The sequence below is a fragment of the Ambystoma mexicanum genome, chromosome 6p, assembly GCF_040938575.1.
Source record: "Ambystoma mexicanum isolate Mex_15411 chromosome 6p, UKY_AmexF1_1, whole genome shotgun sequence".
NCBI lineage: Eukaryota > Metazoa > Chordata > Amphibia > Caudata > Ambystomatidae > Ambystoma > Ambystoma mexicanum.
In genome coordinates this window covers 670,167,590-670,191,206 of record NC_090935.1, presented here as the reverse complement: position 1 = coordinate 670,191,206, position 23,617 = coordinate 670,167,590, and the positions used below count along the sequence as shown (strand labels likewise).

At 45.4% G+C, this 23,617-nt stretch overlaps 1 protein-coding gene across 3 annotated transcripts in view; it reads right to left on the bottom strand.

Moving 5' to 3' along the window:
• The window catches only part of RASGRF2 (Ras protein specific guanine nucleotide releasing factor 2), a 2,380,666-nt gene that overhangs the window by 836,042 nt on the left and 1,521,007 nt on the right, over positions 1–23,617 (bottom strand). For 2 of the 3 annotated variants that reach the window (XM_069627554.1, XM_069627556.1), the window contains exon 14: positions 2,902–3,150. In XM_069627554.1, coding sequence (XP_069483655.1) covers positions 2,902–3,150 — 249 coding nt within the window. The remainder of the gene's footprint in view (positions 1–2,901; positions 3,151–23,617) is intronic. The other variant, XM_069627555.1, reaches the window with a different exon arrangement.

The window sequence follows — 23,617 nt, the reverse complement described above, 5'->3', positions numbered from 1 at the left end:
TAGCATCCCGGAATGCTTTTCCAGGATGTTAATAGTTGTTTTTAACAGCGTGTTTGCATTTTTCTCAATTTGAAAAAAATACAAACCAAGGTGGCCACCATGTACAAGTGAGAACACCTAGTCCCTCCTCCCTTTCCATGGCGACCATTACCGTGACAGGGATGAGGGATTGAGTGTTCCTGGTTCCGGTGAGGGTCAAGGGAGCACCAGGTAAGTGAGGTGGTGGTGTGGTGGGTTAGGGTGGAAATTGGGGGTTTGGGCTGTAGAGAGGCAAATTGTATAAGCCCCCACCCTGTTTTGGCGTGACAGACACGAACGGTGCATATCACTCCTGGCGTCTACCTCCTCCCCACCATTGTATCACCAAAGTGAAAGACGCCATTCACTGAGGCAGGAAGATTGCAGCATCCTGCTTCTGAGGGGGCTCAGAACGGAGGCTTTAGCACGAGGTAAAGGCACCGTTCTGTGATTCCTGAATGGCTGGGAGGCTGTTTGGCCCCAACCAGCCGAGGTGAATGTCTTTATGTGTTTTATTTTGCACTACAAATGGCTTTGTGCGTATATTGCATTGGACGCATTCGATCTCTTTTCAGGGGATGTCATGGCAAACAATGCCTTGCGCATGTCGGTGAGTTGAGGAAGGGTTTGCGACAGTGTCTTGAAGGATGCTGGTCGTAACTCTTTCATAATGCCATTTCAAATAGGCTGCTTGCCCACTGAGTCACCTTTCCTACAAGATGGTAAAATCAAGAGTGGGAAATCTCATCTACACATTGAAAACGGCCAGGCAGTCACAAAACCTGCTGCAAAAACGGGATCCTTTAAGCATTAGTCAAACTGATCAACGGCTATATAAAAGTTAATGCAAATAAAAATAAGCAGTTCAAATCGAACAGAAAGAGGGAAAAGAAAAGTCAGCTGTTGATACACAACCAACTCCAGAAGCCCCTATAATATGTTAACGTTTAAAGAATACAGTGATTGGGCCACGGCTTATGGCATTTCATTATGAAGTTCTTTGTCACTTGAAAACTAATCTCATCTGCATGTAATAAGGGTGCACAAAACTGCCTATTTAGAAAATACCAATAATCAGTTTGATATGGTAGACTGTATGCAGATATATTAAATCGCAACAGAAATGTCCATAATGTAGGAGGTGTACAGGTGGAGAAGGAGGAGACTGACACACAGGTGGCATGGTGATTGCTAGACATTTATTTGATCAGGAAAATAAAGATAAAAGCTAACTTTCTCTATCTCTAAGAAGAGTTCCCAGTCTCAACTAAAACACTAAGGGTTCTGTCAGAATGTCTGTGTAAATCAATATTCCACCATCCTGTGCCAAAACCCTACTCCTGTCCCTTACACTTCAAACTAAACTAGAGATAAAGTAGACCCTTCTTGGTCCAGAAGAACGACTCTCTTCTTCTGGATGGGGGATAAAAGTTAACTTCCAGATGTTGGCTTCTTCTTAGGGGAATGGCTTCCTTCTCGGGGCAAAACTGTTGTCAAGCACAAGAAGGTAAAGTTCCAACACTTCTCCTTGGGAGACACACTGCCTGTTGGTTAACACTCTGTATCAGAAAAGTCTTTATAACTTTGGTTACCAGGAGAATGAATCCCTTCTCCTGGTGTTTTGGCTTCAGAGTTTGATACAACCAGGGTAACTTACTCCTTTCCCCTGGTCACTTTCAACTTGGTTGCACAGTTCCACAACACCAGGGGGGATTACCCCCTTCTCCTGGCCTCTCATCCACTTTGTAACACAGCTCAACAACACCAGAGTAAAGGACTCCCTTCCCCCGGCTTCTATTTCATTTGATTTCACAGTTCCACAACACCAGGGGGAATGACTCCCTTCCCCTGTTCTCTCTTGTACTTGGTTTCACAGTTCAACAACACCAGAGGAAAAGACTCACTTCCCCCGGCTTCTCCTTCATTCCATTTCACAGTTCCACAACACCAGGGGGAATGACTCCCTTCCCCTGGTCTCTCTTGTACTTGGTTTCACAGTTCAACAACACCAGGGGAAATGACTTCCTTCCCCTGGCCTCCTCTCCTTCTGGTCACAAATGTGAGTTTGAAACTCCCGCATTGGGTGCACAGCGTGCCTGCAGTCACACACGGCTGTCTGTTCTCCTATCGGTAGTACATTCTTGGTTTTTATACATTGTTGCCAGCTGCGCCTGGTCTGTCTGTGCAAGTCCTTTGTCTGTTTCCTATGTACTTCCTCCAAGATTCCGTGGGGCCAACTCATCCCAGTACTTGAGTGGTTAGCACTCCCGCTGCACTTCCTCGTCCTACTACCTTCTACTTGCCAATAATACATAGAGGTAGAAAAAGGATTGAGGGGAAAGAAGTGGGTAGAGACTGTGCAGATGTAATGGGTTTGTCTGGTCTATCCCCCAAGTAGCCATCCTTGTCCCCAAGTAGGGAGCTCTCTCCCATGAGGTCCTCTGTCATGAAACCACCCCTAAGGGGAATATTGGGTAACAGCCACACCTCCCGAGCCTCATGAGAAGTGGCTCCCCCTTGTGGAGAAATGAGGACGCGATTCGTCACAGAGGACATCTGAGAAAGAGCACGGGACAGAGGATGGATGTGGTATGGTACGCTAGGCACACATCTTACCAATGCTGTATACATAAAATTAAACACCATTATCTGTCGAAGTAAAAAGTAGGTGTAAAAGTCAATTGGTAGTGGCAACAGCAATGGGCCTTTTCCAGACAATATATTAGCTCCTGAAGACTGTAAACATAACCTAAACATGCGACAGCCAATGCCACTGTTCATATAGGGCCTGTGCCCTATGCAAACCCACAGTAACTCAAACATGTCCATTCATGCTATTGTAATTGAAACCGCTGGCAATCGTAGCTCAAGATGGGTGCCTACCTTACAGGGATGGATGTGAACGGCTTTTTGTATATGTCCGCAAGCTTGTCCAGCACCACAAAGGCTGTCGTGAAGATGCGGTAGGTATGCAGGAACGTGTTAAGGAAGTCGATGCTGAGGAAGCGCAGGTCTGTCAGCCTCTCCAGGAGGCGCTCGACGCTTGCATAGCGAATCTGGGGGACTTTGCAGGAGTTTAACGTTTTGCTGAAACAGATGTCAACATCATCTCTATGAAGGCGGGCGTCAGATCTAAATAATAAATGAATATGGAATTACTTGATAAAACATTGTCTGATGCGAATGGATAAAACATATGAAAGAGTACTGTTAAAGTAAAGACTCCTACTTAAAAATAGAGATTATTTATGAATGTATGTTTACCATGATATAAATGCTACCGAGTGTTGCTATCTTTTATTTATTTATTTATTTATCTTGGCCTTTGTAAAGCGCGCCTAACCCTGGGGCAAACCGAACAGCCAATTTACATGAGAGAATAGCTTCAGAGAGTAGCATGTCTTTTCCCCTGCCATCATAGTGCTAAATAACATGCTTTCGGGCATTTTCACGTGTCATTCGTTGCAGCAGCAATGTAAAAACATGTGGAGTGTTTTGATTAAAATACAAGGCAAACTATGACACCCACTTAAAAGAATTGAATAATGTTCTTATTACAAGCTCATTACTTACCTGTAATTAGAAAATGACATCACTTCCAGTTGAGTTCTGACGTCATAATGCCTACTGCTTGAGCCAGCACAGAGCAGCATTCGAGCTGTCACTGCAGCACTTCATTAAAGCAGTGGCAAGCTTTTAGAATTCTTTTGCTTCTAAAATATCGTTTACTGACACTTTACAGTTCATTAAAGGAGGAACAATTAATGAAAGCACGACTCTATCTGCATGAGATTGTCTGTGGTCTTTGGATGTGTTATCTAGCTGCTTAATCATTTCTTTTTTTATTACAAACCGATTCGACATTGATTATGTGTATCAACATCTCGAACGTCTCTTACATGAGAGCAAGCAAGGAATTAAAGTGGATGGAAGTGTGTGGCCACGTATTATAAGAAATACAATACACCCCCTCTAGGCCACTTAGATCCTCACACGACCACTTGCCCAAGTGCCCCGCTTCAATCGCCAAACTGCGCGCCTCAAGCTTCCCTGTCGTCGCGCGCCAAGCTGCGGAACAATATCCCCATTTTCTTGAGAATGGAACCCTCCTATTGGACCTTAAGGAGAAACTTGAAAACTTGTATTTTCTCATAAGGTCCTCGGAGCCAAGACACTGTATCACTGCAGAACGTCTTGAACCTAATCCTCCTGCTTTTCCTCTTTACCTTTACCTGTACCTGTACCACCCCCTCCCCCTTTCCCTAATGTAACTAGTGCCTAGATACCTGAGGGTTCAGTGCGCTGCTAAAAATGCAAAATAAATAAATACCCCATATCACATGTAAAAAGGATATTGTAAGTCACCTTGGACTTCCGTGACAAAGGAACTCAGTCTTTGGCCTTGTTCCTCTGTCTTTAGCCCAAATATAATGGGTTTTGTTTCTGCAGAAGCATGCAAGCAACCTTTATTCAGGATAACACAGGGATTTCAATTGGCAGAGGCCTAATAAGGTGGCCATTTTAGGGGAGTGGGCAGCTCTTCTGGTGGTTCGGTTGGGGGAGCTGTGTCCTAGATGATCTAAAACGAAAGCTGCGGCTGATGCATTAGCCCTTTCGGCTGCCTTTCTGAGATGGGAAATGCTGACAGGCTGCCTACCAGCATATCTTTACAGCAGGCACTTTAGCAGCCTGGTTTATCTTGGAAGCTTCGGAACCTGTATTGACCTCTTTCATTCGAGTTTGTTTCTTGATATACTTTTATTTTAGTAGATTTTATTTTACTACTGATTAATCATATATTACACACCGCTTATAGATATGTTTCTCCATGTCAAGCATATTTTGAAATATAAACTATATTTTGAAATAGATGGAAAACTTGGCTGCATATATTAGGGCACTCCTATAGGTACACAGGCTGCACTCCTTTTTAAAGGTTCCTTAGAAACATAGGGGATCATTAAGAGTTGTTATAATTCCATGAAGGCCCCAATATTGTATTTAAACTTTGTTTACTATACATAACCGAACCTCAGTGATTCCCTTCAATGCAGCCAAACACGTGTTTACTATTAGCCATCGTGAGAGGTGAAAGGGGGAGCACCTCTGATGCCCAGTCCAGCACCTAACCCCGGCAATGCATAGAAAGGTCAGTCTTGACCTTTTTCCACATTAAAACAATGTTATAAATTATCCGTTTCCACCTTCAAATACGTGTTAATGTTACCACTGGAGATGGTGGTATTTCTGGAATACCTCTGGAGGAATCCCAGAAATGGCACCACAACCAATTTAAAACACTGAGTTGTTTTTTTGTGTGAAATGTCATTGGTCGAGTTGGTAGCTGCCGGTGGAGATATTTCACACCAATAAAAGTGCCCAACTTGTAATGTTCCCCAAGTCTTCTTAGGCCAGGCTAGATATTCCTCGAGTCCTTCCCCAAACATTGTTTCTGTGACGTGCAAGGTCCCTCCAGCCATCACTAAAGCACTGGGAGTATAAGTACAGGTGGACGTGAAGCTCCAGGGCCTGTCCCCCCAACCCAATAAAGAGGCACAGATGCGTTTCCATTCATTGCTTCCTTTCCACCCCAAATGAGCTTCCTCTTTGACGCCATCACCCCGAAACTCTTGACACTCTTTTCTCGCTCCCTACAGAACAAGAACAGAGTTGCTTTCTAAAATTAGTAATCATTGTCATGGAAACGGGGGCGGGCCATGTTACAGAAGTTGCTTCATGATTTGCTGCCTTTGGGGTCCGCTGAGGGGCTTAAAATCGAGCAGACATTGCTTTCTTTCCAGAGAAGAAGGAGGCAAGTGATGGAGTCACTGATGCAGACCAATGGAATCAACAGCGCTCTCCGGAAAGGGCCAATCTGAATATATAGTTACAAGGGGAGCCCTGCTGTAGGTGCACCAACAAATACCCGGAGACTGGGTCCTGCGTGGCCTCCCTAACCAGTATCTTATGCCCATAGTCTCGCGTATCCTGCTTAGATGCCCTTCCTAGATTATCCTGGGAACGGCGCCGTCTCGCTGTGAAGCTCTCTGTGGCCTCGCGGCTGGGTTTGGGATGTGTAAAACCCAGCACATGAAGGCATACCTACATATCAAGATACATTCATACACACGTAGACCTTTCAAACCCCAGGCCGGCCCCTGAAAGGCTGGTACTGCATCCATATCAGCTTGCTGCTGCAATCATGGTAACATATGAACTCACAGCCTTTGGGTTGGCTGGCATACTGGAGACACAGGGGGTGGTGACAAGCACAGCCTTGGCATTGCCCTAGTGATGTTCTCTGGAGAGGACCAACCGGTGGAACTCTGGCTATTGTTGACATCAGAAAAGAAGGAGGTTAGGTTTTGTGTAATGCAAGATACAGCCCTGTTAGCCCTGCTGTTAAACATTTACATGCAACTCCGTCCCGAGGGGCTGGCGATTATGGCATCCATTTCAAATGTATGCACATGCGTGTGGACGCTTCAATGTAAACTCGACAGCTGTCCTTCATATGGTTGCTTTGAGGAAGACCTATGGCACTTGTTTGGCAGGACATCGGGTTAGGTTCTGCCAGCCCAAGTCTACAGCAAACTATCATTTGAGCTACAGAAGAACCTGGCAGGGACAGCAACTCCTTTTCACCTTCAACAGTTGTCAAAGTGTGTCCCGCTGTTCTATCATGAGCACAAGCTGGTTCTCAAACTGCTATTGTACTTAAGCCGGCAGGTTTTGTCAAGCATTTCATGGCAATTGGCGGCCTAAGAAAGCTGGGAGGACACACGTTCCGTACAAATTCAAGGGTCCGATTTGGAATGTAAAGAGAGAAATAAACCTGGGATTTCCGAATCCATGGAATCATCCCAAATACATAAACATAGATTCCATACACAGCTGCAGCACAGCTGCCCGGAGCCAATAGATACAACCAGAGTCCTCTGCTTCAGTCATGCATTCAATGCCTTACATCCATTATGCTCCATTTTTTATTTCATCTATTTTAGAACAAGTTCATCAGATAAAACAAGCCTTAAAAACACATCTAAAATGTAAAAAAGCAATAACAACAATGTTCAAACGTATAAGAATAAGCCACAATGGCACCCCAAAACAAGACTGCTTGGTGTGATCCAATTGTCTAGACGGAGCACGCAATGGGCTCACATTCTAGCACAATCACTGCTGCACATCGCTAACCTGCTTGGATTGTACCAGAGTTTAGGAATAGTTGTCCTTAATTCGCAAGAGCGTGGTGGGCCGAAAGCATTGGACCTATTCAACTACACGGAATCTTGCAGAAGGAAATTCAATGGGGACATGAGCCTATTGCACGTGCGCCATTGTGTGGAGTCTCTCAAAAGAAACCTCCCAAAATACAAAGGTCCTTTGACAAAAGCAAAATGGCGGACATGGCGCATTCCTTTCACCACAGACCCAGCACTTTGCTGGCCTCCGCCTCAGGCGAGTAGACTGATTTTAGGGAAAGGGTTTGTGAGTGGAATCCTACAGCCGTGATTACCCTCTTCCGTTCCCATTTCTGAATTGAGCTCAATGCTCCATACCACACATAACTGTGCACATGAAGGGCTGTAACCCTTTCTCTGTAGCATTCAAAATAGAATTCTGGGTAACTCACCCTAAAATCAGCGTTGGCTTGCAATGTGGATTGTGGCTAGATGCTGACTGCATGAAACATATCAGCAGACATAGACGGTATCCAGCGATAATATTGCAGGAGATAATAAAGAATACCTTTACACAGATGAAAAAATATTGACAGAAATAATAGAGTGGGTAAAAAATACCTAACAGCAGAAAAAATATTGAAATAAAGAAAAGAAAATGTAATGATAGGGGTGGGTTTTAGGTGTAAAAAAATAAATAAACAGATATAGGTTAAAATTGGGATAGAGGGGAGGGAGACTACTAAAGTTTAGGTAAGGGGGATTCGGGGCCCCTCCGGAAAGCAGGTATTTTTACAATGTGTATTGTATGAAGCATTTCGATATTTTTTTTTTGCAATATTTTTTGCACTCTGTAATTGTATGTCTGTGTTATTTCTGCAATGAAATCACAGTGAACCTACATGGACTAGTTGGCGAATGACATTCAGTCCTTTTCAATAGCAATGTTTCGTAGCCATTCATTTCAAGAGCAGCTCTGATGCCACATATAATGGCAGTTAAGAGCCATGACACATACCTTGCTATCTGGCTTCCCAACTACTCAACACCCGTACTCGCCCGTCTGTGGTTCTCATAGAAAGAGGAATAGTGGATTCTGAAGCAAGCCCTTGAAACTGAGAAATCTGGTTTGCATGCATCTGATTAATACTATATAACGTCTGTCTGGCCAAACTGTGCCAGGTCTTTCTGCCGCGGGAACACAACAGCACTGAGAAGCACTGGCAGGTAAAATACTGACGGTGAACAAATGCCGGTGGCATGCCAGAAACAACAGACGTGGGGAGGGGGGGGGCTTTGTGAGGCAGAGGTTGAGTGAAAGAACAGAGGCACAGCTGAGCATACCAACTGCCAGGTAAGTTGCACTAGGATTCGGAATAGGGTCCCACATACAGACACAAGGGCAATTTGGGAGCATGCAGGGAGGAGAGTTGGACACAAAGGCAAAGGTTTAGGGGACCCTTCCAACGGAAGGAGGAGAAGGGGTTTGTGGAGTGGCACTCCTAAAAGCAAGATAAACAGGGACAGCGGATCAGGGGTCGGGGTGGGGGCAGAGGGGGGCAGGAGGAGTGTTAATCTAAGGAGAAGCATGGGGTGTTCAGGGGGTACCACCGAAAGGAAAATGAAGAAGAAATATGGATACATGGGTGACACAAACAAAGAGCCACTAGAATGAACACAACGAAGATGAGGAATGCGATGGGTGTGTTGTATGGGATATTTCTGCCTGAAGCGAAGCTGGGTTCTTATTCCACTCCCTGAATCAAGTAGACCAGCCAAAATGTATAAGTTCTAGGGCCCTGGTTATGCAATGGAATCGTGCAGACTGCACATTACCTATTCTCTGTGGGGTTGGACGCTGGTGAGCCCAGGAGCAAGAGGGCTTGTGAAGTGTACTGCCTGCAGATCTGTCATTAAGGGGCCACAGAGCCTGCGCACACTCGTCGCAGCTTTAGGCCAGCTGGCAGCAGCTGACTGAAAAGTACATTTGATTGTGGGGCATCTACGAGTCCCATAGAACCTGGAGGGATTCTGCCGGGACCCCTCCCTCTCTGGGCCTTCATGAGTAACACCACAGAGCCCCTCTTCAATGGGCAGCCATTCTCATACAGCTCTCTTGTGCTCAGCTGGCCAAATGTGGCCATGTGGGCACGGGATGGGGAAACCCTCTCGGCTCTTGCTACCAGGGTTGAGCCATATTACTTTTTGAAATCCCACTCTGCCAGGGATTTCACCCCAACAGCAATGGCGGCCATCGTCTGAGTTGAGGAGTACATTTTCCATAATGAGGACCTGTGCCTTTGGAGTATTATTAACAAGTCAATCACACTTTATTTAAGCCTGATTGGCAATGATACGACCAGGCAGCATCCCAACTCGACCAACATGAAAATGGAAACAAACAATGCAATGACAGGTAAGATACTGGGCCTCATTACGACCCTGGCGGTAAGGGGTTTACGCCAGCGTTAGCTGCGCCGACCCCTTACCGCCAATTACGAGGTCCCTTAGCGCCATGGAGGTTTTAACACCCGCTTTTAGCGGGTGTTAAAATCCATGGCGCTAAGGGACCATGGAGTTAATTACGCCACCGTAATTTACGGTGGCGTAATTAACGCCTTCCCCACTCCCATTATGCCCTATGGGGCAAAAATGGGAATGGGGAAGGGTAAATGGGGATTGGGGACTTACCGCCCCGCCAAGGTCGGAATGGGGCGGTAAGTCCGCCAACCACCATGGCGTAAACGTAGTTTACGCCATGGTGGTAATGTGACGGCCCAGGCGGTAACTTACCGCCTGGGTCGTAATGAGGCCCACTGACATGAAGGACTTGATAGGGTCAGCTCTTTGTTTAGGATATCTGCTTGTTTGCACTGGTATACTAAACACGTGTATATTTTCTTTAGATATGCCTTGAAGCTGCAGAGATCCGCAATGGGGTTATTTCTGAGGAGTTGGCCTCATCGCTGCTCTTGTTGCATTCTGCATGGCAGCTACAATTCTGTGCTATCTACATCTCTAGCATAATGAATGTTAAAACGGAGATTCAAGTTATCCTTCATGCAAATGGCATCTTGGTTTCACGTGTCCTTTCCTGGATCTTCTTGTATTGCGTTGTATGTATGTATGTTTGTATCTACAGGGAACTATGAAGGGCGCACCTAGCTGTGAAGCAGCTCAGCGCTGTGAAGAGGCGACACCCCCAGGGGGACACAGGTTGGGTGCAGGGGTAGCATGGGAGCCAGAATGAGTAGATGGAGGGGGTTGGGGAGTACAGTTGAGTGAAGCAAGCAGTTATTGGTGAGGAGTTCTTTGCAGAGTAATGGCTTGAGGTTCTTCCTGAAGGCTAGGATGGAGGTGGCTAGTTGCATGGTATTGTATGCTGCAAGTATAATCCATTTAATTGTATGTATGTTTGTATGTGTATTTGTATTTGCCATATCTTCAGGGCCAGAAAGTAATAATGTACAGGTACACAGGGAAACCCTTCTATGCAGGCTAAGTCAAGGTCAATGTGAGGGCAATTTCAAAGCCCCTATGGGGGCGGTTTCAGTGTTCCTGTTTGGCCAGTGTGTTTGCGCTGTTTTCCGCTTCCTTCGCATCCCGAGACTTTTCGACTGATTGGAAACACAGATAAACCACCGTGTGTTTTGCTGACCTTACTTAGTTAACCAATCAGTACACTCCAAGCAAGAACAACTATAACCTAGGGCACTGCCTGTAATGGCAGACATGAACCCTATTAGCTAACTGGGGCTGCAAGTAGTTTTTGTACACTAACTAAACAATCCAGAATACTTATATACAATTATAATCTGGTGTCTGCGTGTCATTGATCCCACTCGGCTATAATGGCTTGTGTGGTACTAAGGCCATGGCTCACACAGATGAAATGATCGACATGGACACCTGCAGGGTTGCCTTATGCCTTTGCTGTGGCAAATTGGATTCACTTTTTCATAAGATTTCTAAGAGTCATTTTAAAAGGAATACCACAGATGTTCAGAGCTCGCATATTTGTATAGCTCCTATGGGGAATGTCGAGGCTTGATTTGGGAATATTTCACAGGCCACCTGGGTATATTTGATGGCTTAGCAGAAGCTATTTAATCCATATTGTGAATTCATTTTATGATGATGGTAGCAACACTTAGGGCAGTCGTGATTTCTAGGAAGCTTGTTCATGTGTGCCAAAGACAACAGTTTGACACCACTGTACGGTTCATGGGCCTCCTTCCGCGCAGGCCGTATCCTGGTGGTAGACCCATAGAGACCCTCATATTTGAAGTCCTCAACACGTGGTGATAGCTGGCTTTAAGCATTTAAGCATTACACATTATTTGTAGAAAGATCTACATTTGCCTTTGCAACTGTTTCACGTCAATATATTCCATTTAGATGAAAGCTGTGACAGAAAGAGTGCACAGGATCACCCTTTTTCTTGAGGTACTTCAGGATTCAGAATCTCCATAATTATATTTTAACTAATGCTTTTGTTTAGAAAAATAAAATGTTCCCAAAAAAGAAGTGCAGAAGTACTTTTAAAATATGGCCACTATTTCAGAATGTTAGTGGGGTGCAGAACCTTGACAAGCATATCCTTTCTCGTGCCTAAGTGAATCATAGTGAGTTTGGGATCATAAACGGTAGCACACTCCAATCCCATCACAAATACAATTGACCAATTTTATTTTTCTTGTTGACATTTTGTATCCAATATGTTCTTAATCTAGGCTGGGGCTACCCCAGGCCCACACATTATCACTGCCACAGCATCACTCCCCACTGCCTGGTGTAACCCATGCATACGTGTAACTTCATAATCTCCATCGACTCTACACTCCTTAGTCAAAATGTAATGGACCCATGAAGGTAATATATTTCTTTTTGCTCAACATTTCACGTTCAAAAATTACGAAATCAAATATCACTCAGTCCGAGCCCACAAAAAACCGGCAGGACCTTATAATTCATCAGCCCTAACAAAACAGCCTGTACACCATGTTCAGTGCTCTAATTTCTCGGTAGACTTGCAGCCAATGACCTATTGCCTCCACAAAGGCACAATTGCATAGCCCTGTCTTGAATATAAAAAGTAAACAGATCTGCAACATAGGAAGCACATGTCTTGCAGTCCTCATGTACCAAACAAAATCTCTAGGAAAATAAAACTTCGATGAAGTTGATTGAACATCCAATCAATCACACCACAGAGCATTGGATAACCCCCCTAAATCGCGATCTCCCTAATCAGAGCCCTAACCAAACAAACCCACTCCACCCATCGCATCTCCTGTGCCCAAAGACCAATACCAATATTTCTTTCTTCAATGTCACAATGTCACAATAGATACCATACATATGAATTCATAAACTACACCGACATTTTCCAACACATCTTCAATTATAAATTAGGCATACATGTTGATGGAATTTTAATTGTTACATTTTAGCAGTCTCCTGGCAGGCACGGAACATGTATTTAGCACAATAGAACTAACATGAAGCCCATCTGTGCCCATTGGTGGCACACTGTTCACATGTCTGGACCCTTGAAGAACATTGTTTCGGCATACTTTTAGGTATTACTCGTTCCATTAAATTAGAAGCCTCATCTTCACAATCTTAACGTAGTAAACAATAGCCATCCTTTTCTGCTACAACAAGCGTACTTCTCTTTCTTGTGCCCAATCAACTCCCAGAATGCTCCAAATTTACAAAGCATGCACATTATTTGTCCAATAGGCAGTTCAGCATAGAACATCACAAAACCTGCCTATCATCTCAGCCCTAACCATGCCTCATGATATTTGATGACGTTCCAGCATTGTAAGAACAGAATTAGAGGCAGGCTGGCACTAATTTATAAAGACACGTTTACTGTTAAACTCACTCACTCCCTTCCTTACCTGGTTGCAAAGCTATAATTCTGCAATGCTGAATCTCACAGAAGAGAAAATGTTCTTTTTAGTTTTGACTGAATGTTGGCAAAGCCAACTTTGCGAAAGTATTCAGGTGTCTATGGGCTTTCAGACTGAATAATGGATTCATTGTAGTTTGGCACTCATTCTCCTTCCTGGTTTGCATGTATCCAAGCTTAGTGTATGCGTCCTATCTTGCAGTTTTTGTTTTGAACACATATTTTGGCACCCTGTCACCAAAACAATGCTTCAGAGAAGTGAGACAATACAAAGGGTGTTGGGAGAAATCCTTTGCTTTGGTAAGAGTGCTGCCACTTTGTTGCAGTCCTTCCTTCTTTAAGGTCATGCCTTCTTCATCACAGTCCTTTCCTTTGTTACAGAGCATCAAAGACCTTCTCCTTCATAACAGACATTCATAACAGATCTTCCGTCTGCTTAATTAGTCCTCCTTCTTTGTCAAAGTCCTTGTGTTTTCATCGGCGTCATTCATTACAATCCTTCTGCATCTCAATCCTTCTCCTGCATCACCCTCATACTCCTGTATAACAGTCATTCTTCACCATAGTCCTGCTCCTTCATAAGTCCCATGCCAATGTCCTTCTCCTTGGTTACAAATCCTTGTCCTTTGGATGTTTGTCTCCTTCACTCCTTCATCCCAGTCCCTCATGATGGTCCTTTTCCTTCCTCAGCCATTTATTACAGCACTTCTCCTATGTGACAGTCATTTTCCTCCTTCACAGTCCATGTCCTGTGTAATAGTCCTTGTCCTTTATAAGAGTCGTTCATTACAGTCCTTCTCTGGCATTTCATTCATTTGTCGCAGGCCTGTCTTCTCTGTCATAGTCCTTCCTCATAAGCAGTCCTGTTATTATCACAATGCATCACCATAGGTCTTCATAATTCTTCACAATGCCAGTTCTGCTTTGCCGCAGTTGATCATCATTGTACTCCTTGATCAAAGTTGTTCTTGTTTGTAATTTCTTTGTCACAGTCATTCTCCTTGTTCATCACTCTGCCACCTTCATCACACCCCTTCCATGTCATCACAGCTCCCCTTTCATAGCAGTCTTTATTCCTTGTCATAGTCCTTCTCCATGGTCAGTTTGCCTCCTTCATTGCAGTCCTTTTCCTTCATCGGTCATTCATCAGCTCTTCTCCTTTGTCACAGTCCTTTTCCATCTTTACAGTATGTGTCCTGTGTCAAAGTCATTGTCCTTTATCAGAGTCCTTCATTACAGTACTTTTCCTTCGTTACAGTACTTCAGCACAGATCTTTCTTCTCTATCAAAGTCCTTCTTGTTCAAAGTCATTTTGGTTCATCACAGTCACTTGTCGTAGTTCTTCTTCATCACAGTAGTTCACCATGCCAGTCCATCTTTGTCACAGTCCTTCTTGATCATAGACCTTCTCCTTTGTCAGAGTGCTTCTTCTTTGTAGGTCCTTTACATCGTCATTCACCTTTGTCCTTGTCTGTCACTTTGTCACCTTCATGACAGTCATTCTCCTTTTTCACAGTCCTTCTCCTTTGTCACAGTCATTCTTCATCATAGTTCTTTTCCTTCCTCGCAGTCATTTGCTGTCGCAAGTCCTATGGCATATTACTTCTAATTTCCCATATTTCTTGTTCATTGTCACAGTCTTTCTTCATCATAGTCCTTCTCCTTCATCAGTCCTTCTCCATCATCACAGCCCTTCATCTTCATAAGTCCTTTGGCAAAGTCCAACTCCTTTGTCTCAGTCTTGATACTTAATCGGTGTGTATCCTTCATTAAAGTCATCCATCACAATGCTTTTTCTTCACCAGTCCTTCATCACTATCCTTCCCTTTTGTCACAGTCCTCCTTCTTAACAGTCCTTTTCGTTCCTAAGAGTCCTTTGTCATAATTTGTTTCATCACAGTCCTTCCCCTTCACCAGTCCATAAGAGCCCTTCTCCTTCATCAGTTGTTCATAACAGTGCATTTTCTGTGCCATAGTCCTTCACCTTCATAATAGTCCTTCATCACAGTACATTTCTTTCATCACAGTTCTTTGTCACAATCCTTCCCTTCGTTACAGTCCTTCATCTTCATCATAGTCTTTCACCTCCAACTTAGTACTTTTCTTTCATCACTGTCATTTGCCTTAATCACAGTCATTCATTACAGTCCTTCACAGACCCTGACCCTGTTCATTCTTGGCCGAGCAGCACTATTTAAAATGTTGATGCTCCACCGGTACGTATATGTCATTGAAAACACTCTGGTGGTAATACCACCTGAGGAGTTCAAGATTATCAACCAAATTAGTTTGCGGTTGATTTGTCAGGGCCAAAAATTGCGAATGGCACATTGTTCAACTCTGTGTGGGTAGGTGGCATCGGACACCCAGATCTCAAATTGTATTATTGTGCTTCACACATATCAGCAGCTAATCAATGGATCCATAGGGACCCTAACTGCCCACATATTAAGGTTTGGGTATGTTTGACTGAATTCTATTTGGTTGTGGCAAACTGACCGTAAATCAATTTGATTGTTGCCCAATTTCATTTTTTTTAGTCTCCGCCCCCAATTTTAAGGAAGCAGGGGACACCCCTGCACCTGAAAAATTGCAAAATACCAACCCTGGATAAAGGGGGACACCCCTGCAACCCCCACTCACCAGGCATGGTATTTTGCAAAATATGCAACCAAATTGGCTCGAAGGCCAAATCACCCATGTAAAATTCGACCAAATTGGTCATTAGGGCAATTTTTTCGGTCAGATAGGCTAATACCCATATTAAGTCAGAAGTAGCACAGATGAGCACTTCTCCCCCGATAGGTGCTCCATAGATATAGTCAACCCAGGGATCGCCCAACCATCTCCTGGACAGTACTACACACTATTGAAGACAATTGGATGGGCAGGAAGGGCTACCCGAAGCGCATCTATTTGGCACAACTGTGATCTGGCAGAGGTTAATAAACAACGTCCCTTTAGGTGCTGGAATAACAACATCACACTACTATCATATTTAATAGCTAATGGTAGATTGCTCACATTCCAAGAACTGGTCCACCCATGCAACCTGCAAAATAGTGAAGTTGACCACTCATTTCAATTTAAACATGCAATGTTGTCTCAATTGCCTGATATTCTAGGCTTACCACGTCAGTCCCTGCTGGAAGCCAACATGAGTGAAGGGTTTATCACACACAAATCAATCTCAGCATTACACCAGGGTTTCCTCTAGTTTACCTCCAACCCTTTACATACACTCAAAGCACGGTGGGAGGTGTATGTGTGATGCATGGAATGGCAAGAAGCTTTAATGTTCCCCAGAACGGTGGCCATATCGGCAAGGCTTCGAATGATCCAACTCAAAATTCTCTATAGAATTAATTATGCTTGAGACCTCCTCTCGAAGTGGGGACGTATTTCCGACAATATTTGGCTAAAATGTAGGTGGGATGTGGGTACCTTTTACCACCTAATCTGGCAATACCCAAACATTCAAAACTATTGGTGTAAGATAGTGAGTCGTCTGGTGGTTGTTTGTGGTCACGACATAGATCTGGACCCTAAATTGTTCCTACTTGGAGTGGGAACGATCGAGGCCAATCCAAAGCAGCTGGTACCCGTCTATTGTTGGCCCTACTAATAGCAAAGTGGAACATAGCTATGAAATGGGATGTAAGAGATGTCTGTTATGCTCACCTGGTATCCACAGGGACGCCACCCAGCCGGGTCTCAGCTTTGCCCAGATGTGGTCTGCGGGGAAGGTTCTGCCTGAAAATACAGGAGGACTGTGTTCAAGACTGACCGACCGGGGTAAGTATCCTCCCTCCACCCCTGTATGATTTCAGCCCCTCTGGGCCCTCACCTCACCTTGTGGTGGAGTTAGGCGTGCTCCCCATCCTGCCTTCTTTGCAGGGGCGCGTTGTCTTTCATGGGCGTGTGCGGTCCAGTTACTTCACTGACGCCGGCCCGTTTGATATTGTTCAGGTAGGTCTTATTGCTGTTTTTTCTTCCTTAGGTATGCGGAGCTTCAGCGCGGCATACTGGCTTGGTTGAGCCCCGCTGGTAAATGATGGCGTATTAAGAGAGCTATGATGCGGTAAGTAAGCGCTATGCGCAGCGCTGCAAAGTCTTGCCTTTGCTAACCTGTGTTTTCCTTCCTTGTAGGTCGCGGTGTTCTTCAGTGCAAGTGGAATGTCCGGAGTGGTGCCAGCCGAGAGGCGACCAGCCAGGTAAGCCTTTTGAGCAGTTCGTAACTTGCAAATGTCTCTACTGCTTTCTTTAATGTTGCCTCTATCTTCCTCTTTCAGGTCGTTCTGTGCGGGAGGCATGCAGATTTGCGGAAGTTGTTCTCAGTAGCTGCAAGTGGCTAAAGATGAAGACTGCAGGTAAGATGCTGCTGCTAATGATGTTCCTTTTGTCTCCTTGCAGGATCTGCTTCTACGAGGTTCGAGGGAATAGCTGGACACGGTGAGCGTCACGTTGAAAGCTGCAAAGTAACGCGAAGCGTGTTGTCTTGCTCGGGTGTGGTTTAAATAGCCCCAACAAAATAGTCCAGGTAAAGTAGTCCCTAGGCTACCACACCCAAAACACTAGACCGCATAACTTGGTTCTTTCAAAACCAAGCTATGTGGAAGCGTCCATGTTGGCTGATAACACATTAAGTAATTCCCAAGCACATGTTTTTCATGGTGTATGAGCCTGGCGCCATAGGCACCAGGAGTGGCCTCAAGAGGGTTTTGGAAAAGGATGCCAGGTTCTAGAGGCCAGAGTCCTGACTCCAGCTGGCCAATGGGTTTGCCAGAGGGGGTTTTGGGTAAGGGTCGTGACAGCACTCCCCCCTAAGGCCCCTCCCATGGTGTTCCTTCTGTCTGGCCCAGGTTTGGTTGGGAAGTTCCGATGGAATTTTCTGATTAGATGTGGTGCGTGGATATTCTCACTGGGCTCCCAGGATCTATCTTGTGGGCCAAATCCTTTCCAATCAACGAGATAATATAGCTTGGCCCTAGAGTATTTAGAGTCCAAGATATCTTTGACTTCAAATTCTGGTTCTCCGTCAACAAGTATGGGCTTAGGTGGTGTCCCAATCCGTGTGCGGGGTTGCATTGGTTTCAGGAGGGACACATGAAATACCGGGTGGATTTGTAGATTAGGTGGTAAATCCAATTTAACGGCTACTGGGTTGATAATTGCCTTAATGGTATAGGGTCCTAGGAATCTGGAATGAAAGGTCCGGGTTCCCTTGATGGGTACGAAATTAGCGGCTAACCAAACTTTGTCTCCTGCTTGATAATCAGGGGTCTTTTTCCGGTGTTGGTCGGCAAATCTCTTTTGTTTTTCTTTGGCATGAATAAGGCGTTCCTTTGCCCTTTTGAAAGCCTGAGTAATGGTTGTGTGTAGTGTCTTTACCGCTGGCATTTCCAAGCTTGCTGGAAGCTCTAGTTCAGAGGTACGTGGATGTCTGCCATAAAGGGTATAGAAGGGCGTTTGTCCCGTGCTTGAATGCAAAGAATTGTTATATGCATATTCGGCTATCCATAGTAGGTCTTTCCAATTCCTTTGTTCGTGGTGCAGCATGCACCGTAAATATTGCTCGAGTGTCTGATTGGTTCTCTCGGTTTGGCCGTCCGTTTGGGGATGGTGACTGGTAGATAGCCGAATGTCGATCTGCGCCATTGCACAACATTTTTTCCAGAAGTTCAAAATAAACTGGCTACCTCGATCAGAGACCAGAACTGAAGGGAAGCAATGTAGCTTAACAACGCCCTCCAGGAACACTTTTGCTAAAGTGGCTGCGTCTGAGAGGCCTTTGAGAGGAATAAAATGGGCCATCTTCGAGAATAAGTCCACAACTATAATGATGGTGTTGAACCCTTGGCTTGGAGGTAGATCAGTGATAGGGTTTTGGCGATCCCAGGATGCCCTTCGATCAGTGAATCGTGATAGTTTGAAATAATATGCTGTTGTAATTCCATCTTGGGTACATATAGGCGATCCCTAAAAAAGGGTAGATGGTCCTTGATGGTATATTGTTCTCCTTGAGTTTGCCATGCGAGGAAGTCATCAGGACTCATTGTCCTTTGGATTTCTTTCCGTAGTTCTGCTTGTGTTAAAGCTGTCGTGATACCCAAGAGTTTGTCTTCAGGTATAATAGGTACTGGGTCTGGAGTTGTATATACTATTTCATCTATGCCCATGCGAGATAAGGCATCCGCCTTTCCGCTTCTGACTCCTGGTCGAAATGTGATTACATAATCATATTCGGCGAAGAAAAGGGCCCACCGTAATTGGCGCAAGGACTGGACCTTGGCTGTTTTCGGATATTGCAGGTTTTGGTGGTCTGTGATAACTGCAATGGTATGTCTGGCCCCCAGAAGGTAGTGCCGCCAGGCTTTAAAGGTGGATTTGATAGCCAGGAGTTCCTTGTCAGTGATGGCATAATTAATCTCTGGAGGTGAGAACTTTTTCGACCAGAAGGCCACAGGATGTAGCTGGCCGGTTTCCGGGTCTCTCTGTGAAAGGACAGCCCCCATTGCGTGACTGGACGCATCAGTTTCAACGACATAAGGGAGGTCTGGACGAGGATGTCGCAGGATTGGAGCGGAGGTAAAACTTTGTTTAAGTTCCTGAAAGGCTTCTTCTGCTTCTTCGGTCCTGGTAAACTTTTTATTGTTTTTTCATAATAGTACTGTGATTGGGTGCACAACCTGAGAGAAGTCTGGGATGAACCGGCGGTAGAAGTTCGCAAAGCCCAGCATGCTTTGTACCCCTTTCAGAGACGTTGGTGTAGGCCATTTCAGAATGGCATCTACCTTGTGCACCTCCATTCTGATGACTCCTGGAGTAAGGATAAAACCAAGAAACTCTACTTCGGTGATGTGAAAAAAGCATTTTTCAAGCTTTGCAAACAAGCGATGTTGACGGAGCTTAGTAAGGACTGAACGAACGTGCCTGACATGATCTTGTTTCGAGGCTGAGTATACTAAGATGTCGTCTATGTACACTAAGGCGCACACATCAATTAACTCCCTTAAGACGTCATTCATGAAATATTGGAATGCCGCAGGAGTGTTGCATAACCCGAAGGGCATGACTTGATATTCAAACAAGCTGTACTTAGTACGGAAGGCTGTTTTTCATTCATCTCCTTTTCTGACTCGGACCAGGTGGTACGCTCCTCGAAGGTCTAATTTGGTATAAATCTGGGCATCTTTAACTTGGTCTAGCATCTCAGGGATAAGTGGCAAGGGGTAGCGGTTCTTCACGGTGATCTGGTTCAATGCGCGGTAGTCAATACAGGTTCTCAAGTCTCCTTCCTTTTTCGGTACAAAGAACAAAGGACTGGCTGCGGGGGACTTGGAAGGACGGATAAATCCGTTTGCAAGGTACTGGTGTAAATAGGATTTCAAATGAAGGTTTTCTGGTTCTGTGAGAGCGTAGATCCTGCCGCAAGGGATTTGTGCACCAGGAACAAGGTCGATCTGACAGTCATAGGGCCTGTGCGGTGGCAATGTATTGGCTTGGTCCTTTCGGAAAACATCCTGGAAATCATGGTATTCACTGGGCAAGGTATTAGTTGCTCCCAGGGTTGACACTGTCGCTCCGGGAGTCATGGGGAGACAGACGTTGGGTTTCTCCTATTGGTAATAACAGGCAGGGGAGCAGTCACTGGGGAAGGTTAATTTTCGTGCCCGCCAGTCTATCAAAGGGTTGTGAGCAACCAACCATGGCATCCCTAGTATTAGCCTGAACTGAGATGCCTTGATGAGATCAAATGAAATAGACTCCCGATGTCCGTCCTGGCACAGCAAGGTTACCCTGGCTGTGCACTGGGTTATTGGTCCGGAAGCGATTTCTGTCCCATCCACGGTGGTTACCTTGTCCATAGTTGGCTTAGAACACAAAGGAAGCCCCATCTCTGCTGCCAGTTCTTGATCAATATAATTTCCAACTGCTCCGCTATCAATGTATGCTTCAATGGCATGCATTCTTGACGACTGTTGGTGGTTAATTAAAATCACTGGTATTGCAAAGTGCGAGGTCAGCAACTCTTTCTTCTCACTCGACAAACTGACCTCTACGTTTGTCGAGCTTGGCAGTTTTCCGATTCCTTAGCTTCATCCTTCTCTGTGGCCAGACTGTTCTTCTTGGGGGTTTTACTGGACAGTCCTTCAGGAAATGTCCTGGTTTCCCACAATACAAACAAAGCTGTTGTTGTCTTCTTTCGTCCCGCTCTTGTTTTGTTAATGGAGGCTGCATCCCTCCAATCTGCATGGGTTCTACAGCATTTTCAGGTACACGGGGTGTGTTTTCCCTTGGTCGAACATACAGGGTCCGAGGGTCCGTTTTAGACCGGTTTGCCTTTTGCTCCTGCAACCGGTGGTCTAGCTGCACGTCCAGATTGATGAATTTTGCACAGTCTCTGAGTGGATCAACCACCTGGGCCGTCCTGTAATTCGCCTCGTAAGCCTCGATGGAATAACCTGGTTCTTTTGTTTTCTGGCCACCTAGCTTCGGCAACCAGTCTGTTGAAGGTAGCAATGTACGTTAACAAGTCCTGATTCTGCTGTCGGAGGGACAAGAGTTCATTGTCTACTGCTTGTTCCTGGGTATGGCGAGCAAAAGGTTTTTCCATTTCTCTCTGGAACCCCCCAAAGTCATGTAATAGAGGATCGTCATGGGTTACCAACAGCACGGACCAATCCGCTGCACTACCACTCAGGTATGATAAGACAAAAGCTACCCGAGCTCGGTGGTTTGGAAATGCTTCAGGCCTACAAAGAAAATGAAGGCGACACTGATTGATGAATGCCGCATACTTCCATGGGTCGCCTGAGAACCTTTCTGGTGGTGCCAGGGGAACATTTCCAGGTAACGTGATCTGTACCGGAGTGGGTGGTATGGCGGGGTTTTGCATCATTGGATTGCTTCCAGGTAGAGGCGTCTGTCCTGCCTGTGATTGCAAATATTGCCTGCTAATCTCTTCAGTGCGTTCTTTGGTCACTATTAGGTCTCTCCGGAGGGCATTAGTCTCTTGTCGGGCAGAATAAACATCAGCACAAAACTCTCCAAGTAATTGGGCCAATTGGTCCATTTCTGATGTCTCCATGACGCCCAGGTGGATGTGTTATAGTAGGCTTCGCTTTCTGTTACGTTCACCTGGTATCCACAGGGACGCCACCCAGCCGGGTCTCAGCTTTGCCCAGATGTGGTCTGCGGGGAAGGTTCTGTCTGAAAATACAGGAGGACTGTGTTCAAGACTGACCGACCGGGGTAAGTATCCTCCCTCCACCCCATATGATTTCAGCCCCTCTGGGGCCTTCTCCTCACCTTGTGGTAGAGTTAGGCGTGCTCTCTGTCCTGCCTTCTTTGCAGGGACGCGTTGTCTTTCATGGGCGTGTGCGGTCCAGTTACTTCACTGACGCCGGCCCATTTGATATTGTTCAGGTAGGCCTTATTGCTGTTCTTTAGTTTTGTTGCTATCCTGCATGTCTTTCTTTGTTTAAAAATGTCTCCTTTTTCTCCCTTAGGTATGCGGAGCTTCAGCGCCACGAACTGGCTTGGATGAGCCCCGCTGGTAAATGAAGGCGTATTATGAGCGCTATGATGCGGTAAGTAAGCGCTATGCGCAGTGCTGTGAAGTCTTGCCTTTGCTAACCTGTGTTTTCCTTCCTTGTAGGTCGCGGTGTTCTTCAGCGCGAGGAATGTCCGGAGTGGTGCCAGCGGAGAGGCGACCAGCCAGGTAAGCCTTTTGAACAGTTCCTAACTTGCAAATGTCTCTACTGCTTTCTTTAATGTTGCCTCTATCTTCCTCTTTCAGGTCGTTCTGTCCGGGAGGCGTGCAGATTCGAGGAAGCTGTTCTCAGTAGCTGCGAGTGGCTAAAGATGAAGACTGCAGGTAAGATGCTGCTGCTAATGATGTTCCTTTTGTCTCCTTGCAGGTTCTGCTTCTCCGAGGTTCGAGGGAATAGCCGGACACAGTGAGCGTCACGTTGCAAGCTGCAAAGTAACGCGACGCGTGTTTTCTTGCTCGGGTGTGGTTTAAATAGCCCCAACAAAATAGTCCAGGTAAAGTAGTCCCTAGGCTACCACACCAAAAACACTAGACCGCATAGCTTGGTTCTTTTGAACCAAGCTATGTGGAAGCCTCCATGTTGGCTGATAACACATTAAGTAGTTCCCAAGCACATGTTTTTCATGGTGTATGAGCCTGGCGCCATAGTAGCCAGGAGTGGCCCCAAGAGGATTTTGGAAAAGGATGCCAGGTTCAAGAGGCCCGGGTCCTGACTCCACCTGGCCAATGGGTTTGCCAGAGGGGGTTTTGGGCAAGGGTCGTGACAATGTCCCTGGATATCTAACTGGCAAAGGAAAATGGATGACTGCATGTCAATAGAAGAAAGGACTTACAGGTCACGCAGCTGCCCACATAAGTTTGGGAAAATCTGGCGCAAATGGGAAAAAAGTGGTTAAAGCTTTTGGGTAGATCTATCCTTATCCTTACCTTAATCATAAA